Consider the following 22,010-nt stretch of genomic DNA (forward strand, 5'->3'; position numbering starts at 1 on the left):
AGAAAGGCCTGTGTGGACGGAAGAACATTGGGCGGGCAACTCTTTCCATTTCTCCCCCCTCAATCACTTCACTACCCGCCCGCAGAGCAGCCATTAAGTGACCAGACAATTCCTCGATGGGAGCCATTTTGTGGTGGTGCCCACAGCAGTTTCTCAAATTCCCAAATGTGGCCACAAGTCCATAAAGGCTGAGGACCCTTGCCGTAAAATCTATCCCACATGGAAATACAATGCTAAATAAAGGACAACCCTCCCCCAGCTCCATCAAGAGAATCCCATCATTATATACAAGACGCTACACTGGAATCAAACAGAACAGAAGAACTTAACAGACACAAACAGAACACGCTGCAGCCCAGCAGAACGGACGCTGCATGGCTCCTGTTCCAGATAACCCTGCAAAGGAAAAAGGGCAGCCTGCACAGCGAAAGACAGAAAGAGAGAGAACACATCACTGCAGAAGCCCTACACAGCTCCGCTGAAAGCCATCAGGCACATATGGCCCCAACGACACAACTCTACAGAGCCAAGTTCCCCCAACTCCATAAAGGAGGCAGGCATCATCCCCAACCGTGCAAAGAGATCTCCAGCACTACATCCAAGGCTTTTTAAAAACAACAACCCCTCCATATATCCAGCAAGCCTGAGAAATGACTTATGCTCATGAATAAACAGCAGTCTCAGCTGCACCGAACCCTACCCGCCTCACGCTCCCATTTATTTATTTATTTATTTAAAAGCGAGCAACGTCGAGCCAAAAAAGGCGAATGTAGGAGGGTTCGGCAAAGACTGTCCGTGATGGAAGGGAGGGACGGAGGGAGGAAGGAGGGGAGAGGGAGGGCGAAAGTGGGAGAAGGAAAGTCTGCGCTTTAACTAGAATCAATGTGGTAGAGGATTCCTCCCAGGCGTTTTCAAGGAAGTCTGAGGCAATTAGTTCAGTCAGTAGACAGCCTGCAGCCAGCCAGTCTGGGCTGTTCCCAATGCCTAGCAAGGCATCCAAACGGAGAGCGGTTACAATCATCTCCTATGATCTCTGCCGTTTGGGCTTCGCTTGAGAAAGCTTGATTTCCCCCCCTTTGGAGGCTGCGTGGTTTGGGGCGGGTGATTTTTTCCTTCATTTTTCTTTTTTGGGTGGCGAGGGGGTGGGGTGGGGAAGAGTTTGAATTTTGCTTTTGCGGGCGGGGGAGGGTCTGCGGAGCTTGCGCGCGCTGCCCTTGGATCGTCGTGCGCTTGTTGGGAGGAAGACGCGAGCGATGGGCTTCGAGCTGGACCGGTTCACCGGGGAGGTGGATCCCGACCTGAAGTGCAACCTGTGCAACAAAGTGCTGGAGGACCCGCTCACCACGCCGTGCGGTCATGTGTTCTGCGCCGGCTGCGTCCTGCCGTGGGTGGTGCAGCAGGGCAGCTGCCCGGTGAAGTGCCAGCGGATCTCCACCAAGGAGCTCAACCACGTGCTGCCCTTGAAGAGCCTCATCCTCAAGCTGGACATCAGGTGCGCCAACCGGGCGCGGGGCTGCGACAAGGTGGTCAAGCTGCAGCACTTGGCCGAGCACGCCGAGATGTGCGACTTCTCGCCGGCCAAGTGCCGCCACAAGGGCTGCGCCGAGGTGCTCAACTTGCGCGACGTGGACGCGCACATGCGCGAGAGCTGCGAGGCCCGGCCGGTGGGCCTGTGCGAGCGGGGCTGCGGCTTGGCGCTCACCCACCGCGAGCAGCGCGCCGGCTCGCACTGCTGCTTGCAGGCGCTCAAGGCGCACAACGGCGCCCTCCAGGCCAAGCTGGCCGGCCTCGAGAAGGAGCTCAAGAAAGAGGCGCTGCGGGCCGGCAAGCGCGAGAAGTCGCTCCTCGCGCAGCTCTCGGCCGTCCAGCTCGAGCTCCAGATGACAGCGCTGCGCTACCAGAAGAAGTTCACCGAGTACAGCGCCCGCCTCGACTCGCTCAGCCGCAGTCTGACTGCCTCCTCGCCCAGCAAGGTGAACCGCACGGGACCGGCGGGCGGGCGGTTGGCTGGTTGGCCGGCTGGCCCAAGTGCGCTCTCAGAACTTCTCCTTTTTTGCCCCTCCCTCTCTCCTGCATTCGTTGTAATCCACCACGAAGAGTCCTGTGGCATCTGAAAGACGACACCGCTTTCTTGTGGCATCTGTTTTCGGGGTGGACGAACGCTTCCTTCTGGCGAGGGAGTATGGATCCCGTACACAAAAGCGGATGCCACAAGAAAGGCTGCGCGCCTCATTACGCTTTCCTAGGAGTCAGTCCCATTGAACACAGTGCCGCTTCTCGGCAAAGAAGCATTAGGGTTGCTCCTTAAGTCGTCAAGGTGCCTCAAGACTCGTGTGTGCGTGTGTGTGTGTGTGTGTGTGTGTACTAACGGACTAACAAGCCCATCCCTTTGGGATTTGTCTGTATGGGATGTCACAGTATTCATCGAAGGCTTGCTCACACCATCATTAATGCTTGCTAAACTGTGCCTGTATTTTCTTCCTTCCTATTTCTTTCATTCTTTTTTCTCTATCCCTTCTTAAGCAACTCCATAAACATAACCTTGCAGGATGTGTTTGCATTCCTCCCCCTCCCCCATCCTATCCCATCTCATCCCCTTCTTGCACCTCCCCTCTCTTCCAAAGCCTTACAGGACAAACTCCTTTTGAGTTTGGGCTTCTTAGAATGTGTCACGACTTTACATTCAGGCGGAGCCAGAAGTTTGGCACAGATGTTTTGGTGAGAGGAAACATCCCTTTAAGAGAAGGGGGGTAATCCCCCAGCCAAGTACCAGACTTTTGGCATTTGTTTGCGTGTGTGTGCTGTAGAGAGGCAGATAGAACAAGGCAGAAGTTCGGATGAGATGGGGCTTTTCTTGTTTATTTTTCTTCTCTTTCCCTTATTGGTAAGGTTTGGGAGTGGACAAATCACCACCACCCATTCTTTCCTTTGAAACCTATTTCCCTCCTTCTCCCTCCCTCCCTTTGCTTACAGACATGTCTGTCAGCTGCAGCTTCAGCCAGCTGGAGGGTTCAGCATGAAGGGCAAATATTTACAGCTAAACTGCTCACCACTAACTTGGGAGAAATAGGACCTGCCTTGGAAAGGAGAAATACAGAGAGAGGGAGAGGAGGGGGAGACCATAATCAAAACATAAGAGAACTTGTACCAAGTTCCCATGCTCATGGCACTGTACATGTAAAAACAACAATGAGATTCTTATAACCATGACAAGTTGCTTCATGGGGCAGTCTTTCAAGTGACTGTTGAGAATAGTGGGCTTACTTACTACAATATTCTGTTTGTGTGTATTTTGTACACGTTCGTGTTTCCTCTATAACAAAGGCGTATCATTATTTCACCTAAAACCTTTCTCCTCTACTTAAGTTAAAAAATTGTATCAAAGCTACTTAAGAAGTCGAGCAGCATTCAGTTTTCTTGTTTGACTCATGATTATTTTGGTAGGTTAAGGTTTAAATATATTGTAGTTTTCTTCCTTTTAAAAAGCTTCTAGATTTCTCTGGATACTTCTTATAAAGGCCATCACTGTAAAGTTTGAGGCACAGATGGTAGTTCTGTTAAGAAAGGGAAAGAAGTCCAAGTTACAATTCCCCCACATACCACCAAAACGGGAGTTTGATATACCACAAATGGGATTTTTAGGGCTCAAAGTGATATTAAATCACTAGGAATCAGCTGTTACTAAGCGCAAGCACTGACTAAAGATTTCCTCTAGCTTGAGAGATCTAGCTTGCTAAACATGGCTGTTCAATGACTTTACATTATTTGTTTATGTCACTAGGGTCAGCCGTTGCACATATTCTGTTCTTTACACCCCTATAATGACCTCATAACATCACAGAGTTGGAAAGAAGAATGACAGAAAATAGTATATACTTGCAGGATTCCCTAGGAGTACCTAGCCTAACACTACCCAGACAGATGGTTAGCCCATCTCTTCTTTCACAATTTTTTTAGAGAAGCCCCTTCTGTGAGCATTCTGTACCATTGGGTGTTAGTGATCTTTCAGTTAAGAAGCATTTTCTGATGCCCATCTGTTCTGGTGCCCTTGAACAATGTAGAGTTGTCCATTTCTACATCAACAGAAGCCTTATGCAGATATTCTAAAACCAGCATGGAGAAGGGAGCAGGATTGCACTTAACACCCTGCCCTCAATCTCCACACATTGATAGGTCCTTGCGCATAGAGTGTACATGCATATGGGTTGTTTGTGCATAGGTACTCTCTCCATAAAAAGAGCCCTGCTGGGTCAGACCAAGTCCAGCATCCTGATTCTCGCAGTGGCCAGCCAGATGCTTCCAGGAAGCTCACAAGCAGTAGCCCTCTCTTACTGCCCCAGTGGTATTCAGTGGCATGCTGCTGCTGGTTGTGGATGTTCCAAATAACCATCATGCATAATTGCCATTGATGGACTTATTCATTATGGAGGTCAGGGCTAGGTGTGTTGTGAACAAGGACTGAGGTGACCAGAGCCATGTTTGAACCTGTGAGCTGACACCACTTCCAGCCACTTCACGTGCCTCGGGAACCAGAAATTAACTTTGGAGGAGGTGGAGGCCCTGGTGGAGTGTCCTTCCCTGCCAGAAATGCCGGGATTTGTAGTCCCAGTCCCCAGAGGGGAAAGGCACTGGCCACCTAAGAGCAGCCTCTTCCCCTTCCCCTGTCTCAATGGTAATGTCTTGTTCTTGGGACAGGTGAAGAGGGAGGTGGTAGAGGGACTTTGTGAGCACCTTCTCAAGTTTTTGTGAGTGTTTAAGAAGAATGCTTTCAGGGCAAGCAGTGGGATCCCTAGTTGGGTGGGGGCCCATCACCCTGATCCAAATTGCCCCTTCATACACTGGTTATCACTAGTTTTAGAAAGTCTGCACCTGGCCACAAATACACTGAATAAGTGATACTAGCCCTGATGGTTATGTGCTCCCTCTAGTATCCGACGCAGTAAGCCTGTGTGCACATGGGTGGGAGGGTGCTGTTGCACCATGTCCTGCTTTGTTGGTGCCTGGTTGACAGCTGGTTGGCCACTGTGTGAACCAGCCTCGGTCTGATCCAGCATGGCACTTCTTATGTTCTTATAATATATAGGGATGGGTGAGAAATAAATTTCAGTTTGGCTTTGACCAGAATTTATCCAATAAATACATACAAACTTACAATCCAATATAGTCACGAGTTGGAGAGCCTTGTTGAGCTCAAATTTTACTGATTTGCACATCCTCAGAGGTATGTGATGGGTCATTTTCTGATGTCAAAGGAAAATGCAAAACCTGAAGCAAGACCTGAAGCTTCTACTTATTAAACTGGGCTTTACCCAAGCAGCAGTTTTAAACAAATTGCACGGCCCAGCTCCTCTCTAGTTACCTTCACAAGATTGAAGAGTCTGGAGGCCCCCAAGCCAAATCTACCTCTCAGTTGCCCTTTCGTTGGCAAGAGAGTGTGTGGCTTGTAGAGGGACTAATGGCAACTTGCTGGCAATCCACTTTGGAAGATTCATGAGGCCTTCACCAACTACCCTACAGCTGTTACTCAGTGGCCATCCTGTAAAACCAATTGCTAACTGGTCTTATATGGCGAACCACCACTGGTTTGATAGGAGAAGTGAAAGTCACATTGAATAGATCATTCAGGTTTCATGTTCGTTTTCAGGATCCGGCATTAAAAAGGCCACTTTCATGGTTTCAAAGTCCTGCATGGATTTTCCCAAGGCCCTAACCTGTGGAGTTACATAGCTAAAGCTGTGTTCTTCCTGCTCTTTGTCCACTTTGCTGGCACTAATCCCATTCTGTCAGTAATGCTGATATGTAACATCACTTCTGCTAATGCTTGTACAACCAGAGCTGGCTTTTCTGCAGATGGTTGCATCACTGACTTTATCTTCTTTCAGACTGGATGAAATGACTCCCTATTTGTGGCCCAGATTCTCTCAGTTTGGTGTTTAGTTTGAGAACGTTGCCTCCACTTCGTTTTAATGCTGAGATCGTAGGCCAGATCCATCACAGGCATTGGAATATCTATAGTGTGTCCATATTTCAGTGCAGCCTTCTCCAACCTGATCACCTCCAGATATCTTGGGTTAAAACCATTCCCTACCATTGGCCATGCTACTTGGGGCTGATGGGAATTGTAGTTCAAAACATCTGGTGGACACCAGGTTGGGAAGGCTGCGTTAGAGACTTAAGTTCCTCCTCTGCCCTCTTGCACGACATTCTATAGTTCAGGAGCTACAGAAATCATTTCAAGTGTGTGCCAGCAAAACTCACCTTGTTATCTTGGAACAGAATCCCATCGTACTTCTGCTGCTCCACATCACTGTAGATAAAACAGATTACTTTGGGATGCTGATTTCCCTTGTGTTGGTGTCAAGGCATTACATTTTCCCTAGGGTGTCCTTTCCCAAAGTGCAACCAATGTTGCACTGGATGTGTGTGCGAAGGTGTGAGATAGCACACAGCTTCCTTGGTTTTCCTACGAACTGAGTGTGTACTTGAGATTTTAGAAGTCTGATTCTGGAATTCACAGTTGCTAGGGAAGCAAGTTATGTGCATCTCACAGTATGTTTTCAAGAGTATCCAGACATGGAGTGATCTCATCACTGGAATATGTAATGTCTGAATCAACTATTGGTGTCTCTAACTGTGCTGTGGCATTATTAGATTACTCTACGGGGTGCTTCAGTTGCTATTAAAAAAAACCCTGATAGTGTCTGTGTGAAGCAATGTTTTCATCAGATTTATGGACACAGCTGGTTAACATGACTGTTTGTTTTCAGCCTGTCCACAAAAAGACTGTTATGTAGTTTGCAGGAAAAAGGCAGCGTGTAATCCGCAAAAAGCCAAAAGGTGTCATGTCGCCACAAAATTGTGGCATAGTGCTCAATCAATTACATGTCTTTCACAGCCTGTTGGGCAACTTTCCAAGGTTAACAGTTTCAGTCAGAAGAAGTGCAATTAGAAAAATATACATCTTTGTGCACTCGAGAATTCTGAAGGGAGATCAGCATGGGGACTGTCCTGCTAGATGGCTCGCTTCTCTAGCACATGTAGGGAGACAGCGGGGCTGGCTGGCTTCCAGTATTTTGATCCCCGGATTATTTAATCAGACAACGATGTCAACATAGTTACGTGCAGCAAAGGGCAAAGGATATAAGCAAGTGGCGGGCATGCACACTGGGCTCGGGAATTTTGCAGGTTCCAAAGTAAGAATATTTTGGTGTAGCGTTAGGCGTAGAGTTTCCGTTCATTTGGGAGCTTGCCTCCCCAAGGGCTAAATCATGGCTCTGCAAGGGATAGGAGCTGCTTGCTTACCAGCAGTGGCGGACCGGTCACATGCAGACCAGAATTGGCTGCCAGCTCTGCTAGTGGCTGGGCAGCGTTGGATTCTGCCCAATGTCTTATAGGACCACAGTTGGCATTTAGCTTTTACTGCAATTCATCAATTTCCCTCCTCCTCCTCCTCCTCCTCCTTATTATTATTATTATTTGCCCAAAGGCTATGAGAATAGGTTAGTACTTTTGCATGTGTCATCAATGGAATAAAGATCTTTGCAGATTGAGTTTCCAGGCAGTCATGAATGGCTGATAAAATCAATATGATACAAGTTACTTGGAGGTGTGAATGACAGCTGGGTTGAACTTGTGATTGATAGAGCTCCATATATTCTTGAATGGTCCGATAGTCCAGTGGTTCTATAGCAGCCTACGGTTGCGATGCTCTGACCACTTACCTGGAAGTAAGCCCCAATGAACTCATAGGAACTTCCAACAAAGCAAATATGCATAGGATTGCACTACCTATATAATTTCCCCTTTGTTCCTGGCTCTTTTCTTCATGGTTAACCTGATTATAGCTAACACTACTGGCATCCTGGTGCATCACTTTCAGTTCTCTCATGACCCAGCTTGCAAAATCAAACCTTTCGTTTCAGAATCAGTGTTCTGCCCTGTTCTGAGAAGACTGGCCGAAAAATGAGTTAAGTTACATGATTACTGGAGGAGTGAGAACACTCTTAATACTTGGAATGAAATGTTGGAGGCAGTTTGTTAGCTCCAAAATCCTCAGCTGGGAGGACTGAAGCAATTTCCTGAATTATGTTTAAGAGCTTGCTTGACTCAGCTGTGGTTATAATTTAGCATGCCAGAGTTATCAGGTCTTGCTGTGGAATCAGATGATCTGAGCTGGGTGGGGCTAGCCATGACATTTTGCAATAAAACACTTTAAAAAGAGGGGGGGCTGGTTGGCAGACAGGATATTTATTCAAGTTAAAGGGGGGGGAGAGCATCCCGCATTCTCTAGAAGTGGTTATTAAAAATGCAAAATTTTAGAAGTGAAGAAGAGTTGTCAGAGTAACAAGTTTCTTATCTCTTGTGTCTTGCACATCTGGTGGAGTTATTACCATGGTTCTTCTCTTAGTACTGCTCTAATAAAATGCAAGCAATGGATCAGTTATGGAATTGCAGGAATATCTTGCAGAAATTCATGAAAATGCTCAGTAAGTTGTTTTGTCAAAAAAAATATGAGTTTGAAAAACTTTTTTCATATCCTTTTTTAAAAAAAACGAACTGCATTTAATGCATTGTGGATATCCTCCCCACCCCAGTTCTTTTTTGGTTAGGAAACCATCCAAACTAAGAGTAGTAATGGAAAACTTTTTCTCAAGCTTGAGTGCAATCTAGTAATTGTTTCTTGATCAACCTAATTGTATTTTTTCCCCTGCTATAAAGCAACGTAAGAGACAGGACAGGATTTTGTGACAATGACATTCTTGTGTTTCCAATTCTGAACTTATTAGACCTTAAAAGTGGTCTCGCAGGACTGGACGTTTTTGCCTTGAAATATTATCTGATGTCTGGGCTTGGGGATTTCCGGAAAAACAGCTCTCACCTTTTACTTCACTGCTCTCCTTTCAGAAGAGCTGAGCATGCACAAAGCCAGTTAAGGCAAGCAGAAAGTAAAAGAATATAGCATCTCTTGAGACTGGATTTTGAAGTTACTCAGTGCTATATACAAGAGATAAATTAATGCACTTCCATTATGTGGAAGTGAATCTGATTGAAATATGTGGGATTTAAAATATCATTAGGCTTGGGGCATAAGGATAACTGTTATTAAATAATATTATTGTCTGAAGTATGAACTGCTGTACACTTGTACAAGTTAATTGGAATCTCTAGAATTCTGTAACTTATACCAGTTGATTTTAGCTCTGGGGCCCTTTTCTTTCATAGGAGTGACAGGAAAATATATGATGGTGTGACCAATTCAGCAGAATGTTTTTAGGTATTAATATAAATTGATTGACAGCTTCACATTGACATTAAAAAAAAGGAAAAGAAATACACAAGCTTAGAACATCTGCACTGAGTTATTAGGCAACTGTTGTAATTTATGTCATTAATTGGTTATGAAAGCCAGACATGTAAAATAACTTCCTCAATTTCACCCTCCACCCCACTTTCTGAATCAACAGAAAAATGAAGACCCTTAAATATGGTGATGTTTATTTCTGGAGTTTGTTTATAAATGCACACTGACTTTGTCCAAATGTCTCCAATACTGAGTTGTTTGGATTTAAGGGTGCTCTGTCACCATGATTAACTAACATGTGACTCATGATTGTTCATCCCTGCCAATGGCTGGTTGGTCACTGTGTGAACAGAGTGCTGGACTAGATGGACCCTTGGACTGATCCAGCATGGCACTTCTTATATTCTTATGATGGAATTAGGATGCATATATAGTAAAGATTCATAGTCGTCGTATTCCACAGACAGTTATATAGGTCAACAGCAAATGATAAAGATACTCATGCTTTATTATCTATTATACCTGATATGGGAAACCTCTGGTCCATAGGCCACATATGGTCTGCAGAGACTGGGTTCAGACAACATGATAACCCACACTCATGGGTGTGGGTTGTCATTGAACCATGGGTTGTTGTTGAACTGTAGATTATTCTGTTGTCTGAATCCAACTACACTAAGAAATCATGAGTTGTTAACCAACAACAACCAATGAAGAGAACCCATGAGTTCTCTAAATGGGTTGTGAACTGTGTGTTGTTCATGGTTAACAAATCATGGTTTGTTCTCACGGCTGGGTTCGGACAACACGATAACCCAAGTTTCAATGTCAACTCACACTCAAGCTTTGAGTGTGGGTTATCATGTTGTCTGAACGTAGTCAGAGCTTCCCCATCCAGCCCACCAGCTACTTCCTCGGCCCTGCCACCTCTTCAGCTGCCTTTCTATACTATGAAGTAACAACGGAGCTCATCACCCTGCCACACAGAATGGCTGTTATGTCTTTTCTGGGCTGCATGCAGTGAGAAAAGGCTTCCCTTTGTCAGCATGCAACACTGAAAAGCTGTTATCTCCAGTGAGCTGCTGATCAGAGATAACATCTTTTCCCATACCAGATCTATAAACACTGATAGTAAACTCAAGTGACCAACTGCTTATCAGTTTGGGAGGTAAATGGGGCTGCCTACAAATAAGAGAGTGGGTCTACATACCCAATGGACTGCAGTATATACATACATAAATTAAAAGTAGCCTTCCCTGGCAAGCTTTCCTTGACTAACTAGCCACGATTTTATGGGCACACTCTGATTTTAAAGGTTCTAATTCTCTATATCGATGATGATGATACCCTTTTCATTGTTCACCACTCGGATACTTATGGCATGTAGAGTAGAGTGAATTGTCTTGCTTGAGCCCTGAACAGCTTACAGTATCCTAAAGGAAGGCATGGCTGGTTGGTTAGAACCTTGAAAAGAACCACTTCCGTTAGGTGCACATCCTATTCCGAGGGGAGGATGCACTTGCATTAAAAAAGAAAAGAAAAAACGGCCCAACTGAAATGTACTGTTGATTGGAAAAGCACTTATTGAGCCCTGTTATCCTGGGAATTAAAACTACATGACAGGGATCAGGGGCATGCTTGCATCCTGTCACCATGCCTGGTCCTGCCACCCTTTTTGCATATTTTTTGCTGGTTGAATAGTTTTATAGCTCTCACTTCTATTGCATTGATGCTTTAGGGTGCAATCCTATCAGGATGGTTGTAAGCTTCCAAACTCGAAGGCTTATGGCCATCCAGTGCAGAGTGGGAGGAGCAGTGGAGGCAGTCTTCAACTCTGCGCTCCTCCCACTCTGCATTTTGTCTAGCTGGGACTCTGCGTAGTGGGAGGGAAGGAGGCTGGGGAGGCCTGGGGACACCGTCATAAGCCGGCCTCCCCAGTCACCTTCCCACCCTGCCCACCTCCTCTCCGAGGTTACAAAAGCAACCCTGGAGAGGCAGCCAGCATGGTTCTCTCCCCACGAACTGCAAGGTGGAGGGGAGCTTGGACTTCCCAGTTATGGGGCCAGAGAGCAGCCTCTGACCTTGGATCCAGGAATCCAAACTATCCTAGGACAGCCCAGACTCTGTCTAGGGGCTATAGCCACCATGGAGGGTTTTTCCCCCCTGTTGAAACATGCATAGGATTGTGCTTTAAGTAAAAGAAAAAAGGAAAGAATCTGTTGGACAGCAGTTGTCAGCTGTGCCTGCCTGCTATGCTCATGTAAGCTACCAGTGCAACATAGAACCTGGCACAATTCTAACTGCATGGGGAACTGAATGGCCAAATAGGGTACACATTTCAGATAACATATGGCAACGTTTTGTTTTTCTCCCTCTTTACTATTGTCTTAAAGTTATGTGATGAGCAAAAGCACCCAGCCAATCTTTGCTTTTACCATTGTGGTTAAATCATAAGCCGGAAGCTTGCTTGTGCAGTGATTTGAAGGGTATATAAAGTCCCGGTAATAGTTGAAATTAACAAGCCATTCATGACTCCATCCAGAGCTTATCTAGTAAAGTAAGCTTTCCCTATAATTTCTATAAGCGTTTTGGCCAGGCTGGTATTCCTTAAATCTTATTTTGAGTAATAAACTCTGGGCTGCTTTGTGGCAATTTTAGTTCTTGCAGCGGGTGGGGTGGCGGAAGCAGGCAGGAACAGACACATAATGATAGAAATGAAGATGGAAGTGTTTAGATGCTCTGAGCAGTAGGAAATAGATGTTACTTGTTCCTCAACGAAATGTGTTAGTCATAGGCCACATGTACATAAGCTAAGATTTTTTTACAATTATTTAAAGCAAAGCTGGGGCAAACCTTAGCTGTAAGAAGGGTAAAATACTGCATACAAAGAGATGAAAGTAATAATGCTATGAAGAATAGGAGGGAGGAAAGCTGGGGCACCGTTTATGGCATAGTTCTGTTCACTTTAAAGCAGCCTGTCCCAGCCTGAGGCCCTCCAGATGTGCTGGAATGCAATTCCCATCATTCCCAGCCAGCATGGTCATCCAGAGGGTATCACCTTGGTGAAGGCTGCTCTAAAGGAAGCTTTTTTTAAAAAATTATTATTATTATTATTATTATTATTATTATTATTATTATTATATCAGCTTTTGTGTTTATGCAAAAGCAGAGTCAAGTCTCAACTGGTGAGCCGGACCAGTTTCCATTACCTTCTCCAAATGTACAAGGCTTGATCTAAATTTTGCATTACTCCACTTTGTTAGTGTAATTTCATTATCAAAGTCAGTACACTTCCTTTGGCACTGAAGCAGAGGGACACAGTAGTCCCATCAATTGTTGTATCCTCTAGTATTATTGGCAGGAGATTAAAAAGTACTAGAAATCCTCCATCTCTCCTGGGAAATAAAACGCCACCACTTAATGAATTGGATCAGTGGCTCATCTAGCACAGTAATGCCAACCCTGAGTGGAGTGCATCTTGAACTCTGCTCTCTGTGGTCTCAAGTAGAAGTTGCTCCCAGCTCTGCTATCTGATACCCTATTAAGTGGAGATGCAAGAGCTCAGACTTGAATCCTCATGCATGCAAAGCATACTTTCTCCTTCTTAGCTATGGCCTCTCCCTTTGAGTAGTGGTGAAATGTTGTTATGCCAGCAAATGGCATTCCTATATTTGGGAACAAATTCTACAGCAGACTTGGATGTGTTGATCAGAAGACACTCATGGTCTGGACTTGTCATAATACCACATGCATGTATTTATTATTTGCAGAATTAAATAATATATTCTGTGCTTCTTTCCCAACACACATTTTCTGTAGGATCCAAAGTATTTATTGATTTACTGAGAAGGTTTCTGTATACACATGATTATAGAGCTCATAACAATATCTTGTAGACTCAAGGAAAAGGTTGCTTTATAGAAAACTAGGAAACTGCCTTATACTGACCTGGCAAGCAGGCGGGAGGCAGCGCTGCCACTTCTGCTTTGTGTACCATATTTGGTTGTCACAACTAATAAACCAGGGCAAGCTGGTGGAAAGCTGACACACCAGGTGTGCAGGAGGCAGCATACTCTGTCGCGCTCAGCCTTGACCATCTATGGGTTAAACAATCCATAGGCTGCTGTAATGAATGCTATTAGTCATACCATTGGTCCATTGAGCCCAGTATTGTCGACACTGACTGGCAGCAACTCTCCAGGGTTTCAGGCAGGACTTTTTTCCTGCCCTGCTTGGAGATGCTAGGAGTCAAACCTGGGACCTTTTGCTAGAAAAGCAAATGCTTTACCTCTGAACTACATTCCCCCACTCTCCTCCAGCCCCACTGCGTCTTTACTAGTGATGCTGTTCAACTGAACAGTTTCTCACAGCCAAACTGTATTCAGTGGTAACAGCATGGCAAAATGGATGGTTCACCCAGACTTTATAAACATTACGGTTAAGTGTCAAAGCCAGTGTGAATTTACTTTTTGATGTGGTGACTGATCTTGTGGATTCAGTGATGTGAGATAAGATAGTGGACTACTGCCTCCAGGCTCAACACACATTTCCAAGGGTCTCCTGGCTCTGACAAGGCTAATGGGCAGAGAAGCATGTGAAAATGGTTGTGTACATCAGTTCTCAGTCTGGATATTGTCGCATCTGATTATCTACTCTTAATTTTTGCTGCTCTCCTTTAGGATGCCTTACTGTCACCCTTGCTGCCTCCTGTATCAGCTGCTTTCTGTGGCCTTCTTAAAAAACTTTCCATGCTCACCTCCCTACATATTTATTGCAAATTACATGCACGTGTAATAAATAGCAAGAAAACTGCATACCGTCGGGAAGTAGATACAGAAGGAGAGCAAGAGGTTCTAATATTGTCAATGTCTGTGGAGGACCTTACTGTTGGAGTTGTATGTTCAGTGATGTTTAGCTCAGCAAGGGAAGCTGTGATAATAACTTCTTCAGGTACCACCAGCAGAGGCTTCTATGGGCCAAAACAGACATTGGTTTAAGATGTCTATCAGTTAAGTTTTGTTTTCATTTAATCAAGAGTAGGCACAGGGGCACCATCTGGATTGGGATACTAATCTGGGGGATAAGGGGGCATTTAAGATCTCAATTGGGCCTACTCTGGAGTAAAAATGAAAAGAAGACATAAATTTAAAGTAATGTCTGTTCTGGCCCTATATCACCAGTACAGTACCCCAGTATATCGTTTCACAGTTTCGTTACAATAAAGATTCGTAGTAATATGTATGAAGATAATTGCTTCTGCTAAAGGCCAATCCAAAACCACAGTAGCTCTCACTGCAAACTATGGAATTTTGTCTTATCACAGAAGAATAAGAATTTCAGGATGATAAAGGTTCCATCTCAATATGAGCTAATCTCTTTGATCAGGTCTTGAACCTTCAAGAAAACTTGATCCTCAAGGAATTTTCACTGAAATCTGTGAGCAAAATATATTTATGAGCCACGGAATGATTACTGGCAGAGCGAGCATCCATCAAACGTTAAGTCATTTTTTATGAAGCAAAATCTTACTAATTAACTTGCTGATGTTCAAAGAGTTAAATTGACTTTCCCTGCTTTTTATAGGGTGAAGAGACTAAAGCGCTGACTCTTGTTCTTCATCGTGATTCTGGCTCTCTTGGATTTAATATAATTGGTGGCCGGCCATGCATGGTATGTTAATCATTACTGTCTTTGATATGGAGACATATATAGGGAAAGGAATAAAGACTATTAGAGCTACAGTCCCAAACACACTTACTAAGAAGTAAGCCCAGTTGGGACATACGTCTGAATAAACATACAAAGGATTCAATTGCACATCTATATTTTGTTCTGGAAAGTATGCTTTCCATGTACAAACTGCAGGCGTTAACTTTATGAAACAAATGCTACTTTCTCATGCGTTATAGTATATTTGCCCCTCTAACAGTATGTTCCAATGCTTGCATTTGGATGCTTGCATTTGGAACAGGCAAACAGCATTGCTGCATACTCAATCTGTCATCAGAAGCCTTAATGTCTTCTCATACCTCTGGTAATGTAGCTTCTTTAAGGCAGGGGAGGGGGACCTTTTTCACCCTGAGGACTGAATTCAATTTCAGAGGAGATCATGAGGGCCAAATTCCAGATAAGGGTGTGATCGAAATCAAAACGGACAGTGCTGAAGTCATAAGAACATAAGAAGAACCATGCTGGATAAGACCAAGGGTCCATCTAGCCCAGCGTTTTGTTCACATAGCATGACACCAACCGGTAAATATGATAGGGTTTTTTGTTTTGTTTTTTAAGAGAGAGGTTTATTTTCTTCTATAAAGGCTGTTTCACATTTAAAGAATTTGTCGAGCTTGTTGGCCACTGCATTTTAATTAAACCACTTTCAGTAATTGATAGCATTTTAATGACACTTCTGGGGAATCTCTCTGATGCTGTTAAAAAGTCCCTAAAGATGCTTCTTCAGTGAACAAAAGTAGCTTGATAGCATTTTATCTCATTCATCGGTATTATTTGAGCAGGGGAATCTTCACATGTAATGTACTCCTATGCACGATTACTCCAAAGTAAGTCCCACTTTGATCAATAGAGTTTACTCCCAACCCTGGTAGGCAGACATAGGATTGCAGCCTGAGCCACAAATGCATCCTTTTGATTGATATTACCTACTTAGTCACTGAAGTGTTACAGATTAGATTGCCCAAATGGCTATGCAAGTATGTTCAGAACCTTTAGAGAATTGGGTTGGACATAATAAACAACAGTTATGTAAAAGCTTTATTGCTAGTCCCAGATTTTGAAAAACATTATGAATAACCTCTCTGCATTAAAAAAGGCTTAAAATGCATGTGCTGTACTTCTGAAATAGTCTGCTTGTAAAGTATTAGTGCTGAGTGAAATTTTCTCCAGTTTTTCTTTATTGCCTTAAGAATTGTGATTTCAGGTGTGCTGAAGCCTACCTGAACGCCCGCCCCCCCCAAATCCCTTTTTACTGCTGATTCTTTGTCATTCCAGCTGCTCTTTTTAATTCTCCATGAGCAATCCCAGCCAGTCAGGGAGCCCATCCTGGATATGATGTTGTTGTTATGCTACGGTTTATTTCTATGCTGCTTTCATCCCTCAAAGTGGCTCGCAAAATTATATGAATTCAACATTCACAATAGTATATACGTACAAGAGTCAAACAATGCAATAAAATACAAATTTAAAGCAACGCTATCACAACCACTATTTAAAACTGAAAAACCAAAAGCCCGAAAACACCTTTCTTCATGTCCAAAAAAACAATTAGCAAACATAGCAAAGGAAATCTGGAGCAACCCCAACTCCCCCAGGTAGGGGGATGGGACAGAAAAAAAGGAAAAGCTTCCCCTGGAGTAGTGCCTTCCAAAGTTGTAGTTCCAGCCTTGCTTATAAGGTCTCCAGGTATGGGGTTGGGCAGAGCAGGTAAAATGTCTCCGCATTGATGGTAACAGCAATCTCTCCCCTGAAGCAGTGTCAATAATGTTATGACGTCTGTGGCCAGATTTGTTTATATGCTGACATTCAGAGTGAGGGACATGTTCACCTATACTGCACATGGAGAATCTAGCCAATCTGATATTATCTCAACAATCACTCTTTCAGTCTGTTGCAGAAAGGGGTATCCTTCTTTTGCACTGATCAAGGTTTTCTTAGAACACGCTTTGCTTTCAGATCAGTCTTATGCAATAATGCCATAAAACAACCCTGAAAGGTTCAGCCTACATGTGGACCTGTGAGGTTTTGGACTGACAATTTTTTTATTCTAAAGACTTCATAGCAGGAAGGAGTTCTAGAGCGTCATCAGACGAGTGTTTGTCATGCCCTCAATACTCCCCACTTATGGATGTTTGTGGGTCCTGTTTATTTATTTATTTATTTATTTATTACATTTTTATACCGCCCAATAGCCGAAGCTCTCTGGGCGGTTCACAAAAACCGCCCAGAGCATGTGCCTCCCATGCATCTCCTGCTCCTTCTTGCCTTCTTTCCATCACAAAATAGACCGCTTTATATCCAATTTTTTATTTTAACGGAATAATTTTTTTTCCTACTATGTGCAGGAAAAGCCTTGTGATAAAAATGGCCACTGAATGGGCCATGTGGTCATTGCTTATTTCCTCTTTCTTCCCCTGTGTGAAGAAAGAGGTATTGTGGGGCAGAAGCGCGGGGGGGGAGCGACAGTAAGGCAACACTATTACCCCCCCAACCCATCTGATGACGCTCTAAGTATCAATGCAAAGGCCTAAATCCTATTCCTTAAAGCAGCCCTTCAAGTCTCACCTCTGTTGTGTGCTCTCTTCTCCTCTTCCTATTGCCCTTACTCATCAGGATTGGGCTAAGGTGCAGTGATGGGCCATGGCACGTTGCACAAGGTTCACTAGTAACGGAGTTCTGCTGGGGGAAGTCAAGCAATTGCCGCCCAACTCAGAAGACTCTTATTTGGAATTCTGAAAGCTACAGCTTGAGAAAAGGAGCTGTTCAGTTCTTGTCCTTTGTGTCTATGCAAAACATATTTAAAAACAGTAGAAGAACAGCTTAAAACAGCAGACAAAACCTGGCAGTTAGAAATAAATAAAAATAGCAAGTCAATCAATTAAAGGGGCAGCTAGGGAAAAGGGCTTTTGCAGACAAGTATTCATTTAGGAAACACCATGGCTCATTCACTCACATCTTACAGGTGATTCAGATGTCACCGTCATCCTTTTGCAGTCTGCCCGTTTTCCTGGCGATTCTCCCAACTTTTTTGTCTAATGCAGAAAATCTGTATGGGAGGGAAAGAGCAGAAGAGCTGCACATTCTCTTTGATGGTGTAGATAGGGAAATATGGAATGGAAGCAGGGATGGAGGAGTTCTCCCTGGGGAAGGTAGATGATGTGTTGGAGGTGCCCCTCCTTTCCTGATTACTTGCCATGAGTTTCCTATTGTAGAGCCATGTCCTGCATCTCCTTTGAGCTCTTTAAAATGGCAGTAGCAGCCAGTTAATTAAGAGTTTCTTTCGCTGCTTTGTATTTATGCGCTGTGTTTAACACCAGTAATGAAAATGTCCACTTACCTTAGTAGTTTGCTTTGGTGCTCCCCCCTCCCCATTTTTATGTATGTCAGTGGTATTCCAGATGAACAGAACTGCGCAACGACTATAAAGAAAATATTACAGTGCAATCCTATGCACAAGGAATTGTGCAAGGACTATAAAGAAAATTAAGGCTCAATCCTATGCATGTTTAGAGAGAAAAAGCCCTACAACTCCTGGCTGGCTGGGGAATGCTGGGAACTGTAGGCTTTTTTTCTGTCTAAAAAAAATTTTTAAAAATCCTAACATGCATAGGATTGCACCCTTAACAGTTTTAAGTTGTTGTTGTTTTTGCTGCTTTACTTCTGGAACACAGTACTGAAATTGCCTGCTTAACTTTGAAGTTGTTGTTTAATAAATATAAATGTGTGTTAGCGGTGATCCAGAAGGACAGACTTGTGCAAGGATTATAAATAAATAAATTGTGTGAGACAGCTTTATGATAATGGTGGTGGGGCGGGAGAGGAGAATCTTCTCAGTGTTCTCTCAGCTGCCTGCATGTAGATCCCCTTTCCAGCATCCATGTTTGTTGGGAATCTGAGCCGGAAGTTAACAGACATAGGAGAGCTGTGTGCTCCATATTTCTAAATTAAAGAATTCTGAAATACCACGCTTCCAGTAAAACAGTGACAACAACGGTGTGTGCAAGTGAATTATTTTCACCAATGCGCACGCCCAGAATGCAGAAAAGGTATGTAAGGGATACAGAGGGAGGGGCAAAAGGAGGGAAAGGGAAACAGTACATGGAGACATTCTTTCATGGAATGCCCCCTTCGTGTGGCTCCAAAATCCTACTATGCCCACTAGAAAAAGGGACTCACTCCTGATCGTGGATTATAAAACTGCAAGCAACAAAACCTGGTACAGATACCACCTAACCTCGAAAAAGAAAAAGAAAAATCATCTGGCAGTATCTGTATGGAAAAAGCCTTAACAAAATGCTAGGAATGGCCCATATGAAGAATATTGTCTGGCACCTAATAGATACCCTATTTCTTCAACTCTAAGACACACTTTTCCCCCCATATAAACATCTCTTAAAATGGGGTGTGTCTTAGAATCGCTGGTGTGTCTTAGGGTTTTTTGTTCTGTTGGTGGTACTGAAATTAGTGTGCGTCTTACAATCGATGGCGTCTTACAATCGAAGAAATATATTAATAGAAAAGCTAGTAGGTGACCATATGTAACAGATCAGTTCCATAATTTGGATGCTATCTCTGAAAATACTTTCCCCCCCAGTACCCAACCGCTTGACTTCCAAAGGCAAAGTCTCAGGAGATGGATGTCTAGTGAGGAACCTAGCAGGCAGGTTCATGTGGGAAAAGGTGGCCCTCTCTTTCTTAAGACCACAAATGTCAGTGGAGGAAGTAGGGATGGTCTGGCATATTTCATACAATCATAGAATAGTAGAGTTGGAAGGGGCCTACAAGACCATCGAGTCCAATGCAGGAATCCACCCTAAAGCACACCTGGCAGGTGGTCTTCCTTCATTACTATTTACCTGAACATCTGAAGCAGCTCCTAGAGAGCTGTGAAAATAAACACCAGCCTCTCTGTGACTGTATTTGACATTTACCCATAGAAGGTTTGGGTGCACTGCATCACAACAGCTCTAGACAGCGGTTCACTTAAACATCCATATGGCACACAGTGTTTAAATTGGAAGCAATGCCAGGACTTCAACCTGCTTCATTATTGTCCAGTGTTTACATTCTTTTCCCCCCTTTCTTTTCTCTCCTTAAAGGACAATCAAGATGGCCCATCTAGTGAAGGAATTTTTGTCTCTAAAATAGCTGACAGTGGGCCTGCTGCCAAAGAAGGAGGACTGCAGATTCACGACAGGATTATTGAAGTAAGGAGACTGGTCTGCTCTCTTCTTAACAGTCAGTGTTCCCTCTCTGTTCTTTTGTATAAGGTTTAATGCAGGCATCTCTGGCTTGGGAGAGTTGTGACATGGGTAACAGAGGCTGTAAGACAGGGCAGCTAAAATATGCTTGACTTGTTTTGGTGATGACCTTCCTGGCTTTAGGTATAGTTGTTATCTAAATATAGAAGCCAGATTATGGAAGGTATGTGCTTGTCTTGGCATTTTGAGGAGCTAGCATCTACTTGGTATGCCGCAGTTATTTCTTTCTGAAGCTGCCGGAGACGTGCAAGTTATTTAGTTAAAACCATATGTGAAGGCAAGTATCTGTTGTGAGAAGTGTGACTTTATTTAGCTCCGTTTCTAAGGCATTTTTTTCAAGAGGACCAAAATGTTTTGAACAGATGATAAAGGACAGAAGCCCCTGTTAAGTGAGCCTTAAAGCACATTGTGATGAACCTTCCTGAGAAATTCCTTGAAGAGTTGCTGTGCACTCTTTTTAAGTCTGGAGTTCTTCCCATTTTCCTAACGTTCTGACTGCTTGAAAAAGTAGTTCCTGTTGTTGAGTTAAGATGAGTTTGAAATCTTTTTTTTAAAAAAGAAAATATTGTGAAGGAGAAAGTTTGATTTATGGAATGGAAATCAGTTAATTGCAAATCACATTCCATTGTTGGCTATCTTAGAGTTAGAATTTCTTCATTTTCTTGTTGTAAAAGTGGGAAAGTTAGGGGGACTATTGTTAAAAAAAACAAAAAAGATAAGTGCTGCTTTTGTTGCCAAAGATAGCATGGAACAGCCAGTTTCTCCAAGACATGGAATTCCTTTGCTCTTATGTTTTGCAAATGAGCAATAAACAGCTGTTAAGGATTTTCTATTGGCAAAGGGCAATATATATTTGCTATTTTCTGCATGGGTAAAGTAAAATGCATTCGCGGGTTGTTGGTTTTTTTTAGTAAGAATAGAAAATATTAAATAGAACAGTTTGGGCCAGAAAGCCTGATTAAAGATGCAAATGGAAAGTGGGGTGGGAGAGAAAGAAAAATCACTTAAAATTGTAATAAATTATGAAGCATGTTGTCTGCAAAAAACAAAAACAAAACACAGCCCTAGTTAGAGGGATGTATGCAGTCCCTTTGATGTTCACTTTTGTGGAACTTGAGAAGGTTTTACCATTTCTGTCCTCTCTCCAAAGCAATGGAGCTCAATTCATTCTATCATACATTATAAGCATATGAAAACAACAAATCCATCTATGATCGTCCTGTTATATTGTGCCAAAAGTAGAAGCAGGATGAAGGGACAGATGTTTTTAACATCTTTTTAACTGTTTTTAACTGTTTAACTTTTGTAAACCGCCCAGAGAGCTTCGTCTGTGGGACGGTATATAAATGTAATAAATAATAATAATAATAATAATAATAATAATAATAATAATAATAATGTGTGCTATATCGAGAAGTGATTGTCAGAGAAAACACTTTCTGAATCCAGATTAGAACTGTGATGCAATGGGTAGAAGGTGGCTCAATCCTTTCCCTTTCCACTGCAGTTCTAACAAAAACAACCTCCGTTTCCACAAGTAGCAGTTGGGGGGCGGGGGGCAAGGATTCTTACCTGGGGAAGAGTTACCCCCCTCCCACCTTTTTCCACCCATACTTGGTCACAATGTGAATACATGACAAAATTGATCCTTTCTCTCTTAACCTCTAGGCAGATGGTTAAGACTTTTTGTTCCACCTGGTTTTTAATGTGTTTTGATT

General features: G+C 43.4%; 1 protein-coding gene across 1 annotated transcript in view; it reads left to right on the forward strand.

Annotated features, from left to right (window-relative positions):
- The first annotated feature begins 1,241 nt into the window (after positions 1 to 1,241).
- PDZRN3 (PDZ domain containing ring finger 3) overlaps positions 1,242 to 22,010 on the forward strand; it is a 213,812-nt gene continuing 193,043 nt past the window's right edge. The window contains exons 1-3 of the mRNA XM_063121875.1: positions 1,242 to 1,973; positions 14,885 to 14,971; positions 20,131 to 20,238. Of these exons, the coding sequence (XP_062977945.1) occupies positions 1,254 to 1,973; positions 14,885 to 14,971; positions 20,131 to 20,238 (915 nt within the window). The 5' untranslated portion in view covers positions 1,242 to 1,253. The remainder of the gene's footprint in view (positions 1,974 to 14,884; positions 14,972 to 20,130; positions 20,239 to 22,010) is intronic.

Source organism: Elgaria multicarinata, chromosome 3 (assembly GCF_023053635.1).
Source record: "Elgaria multicarinata webbii isolate HBS135686 ecotype San Diego chromosome 3, rElgMul1.1.pri, whole genome shotgun sequence".
NCBI lineage: Eukaryota > Metazoa > Chordata > Lepidosauria > Squamata > Anguidae > Elgaria > Elgaria multicarinata.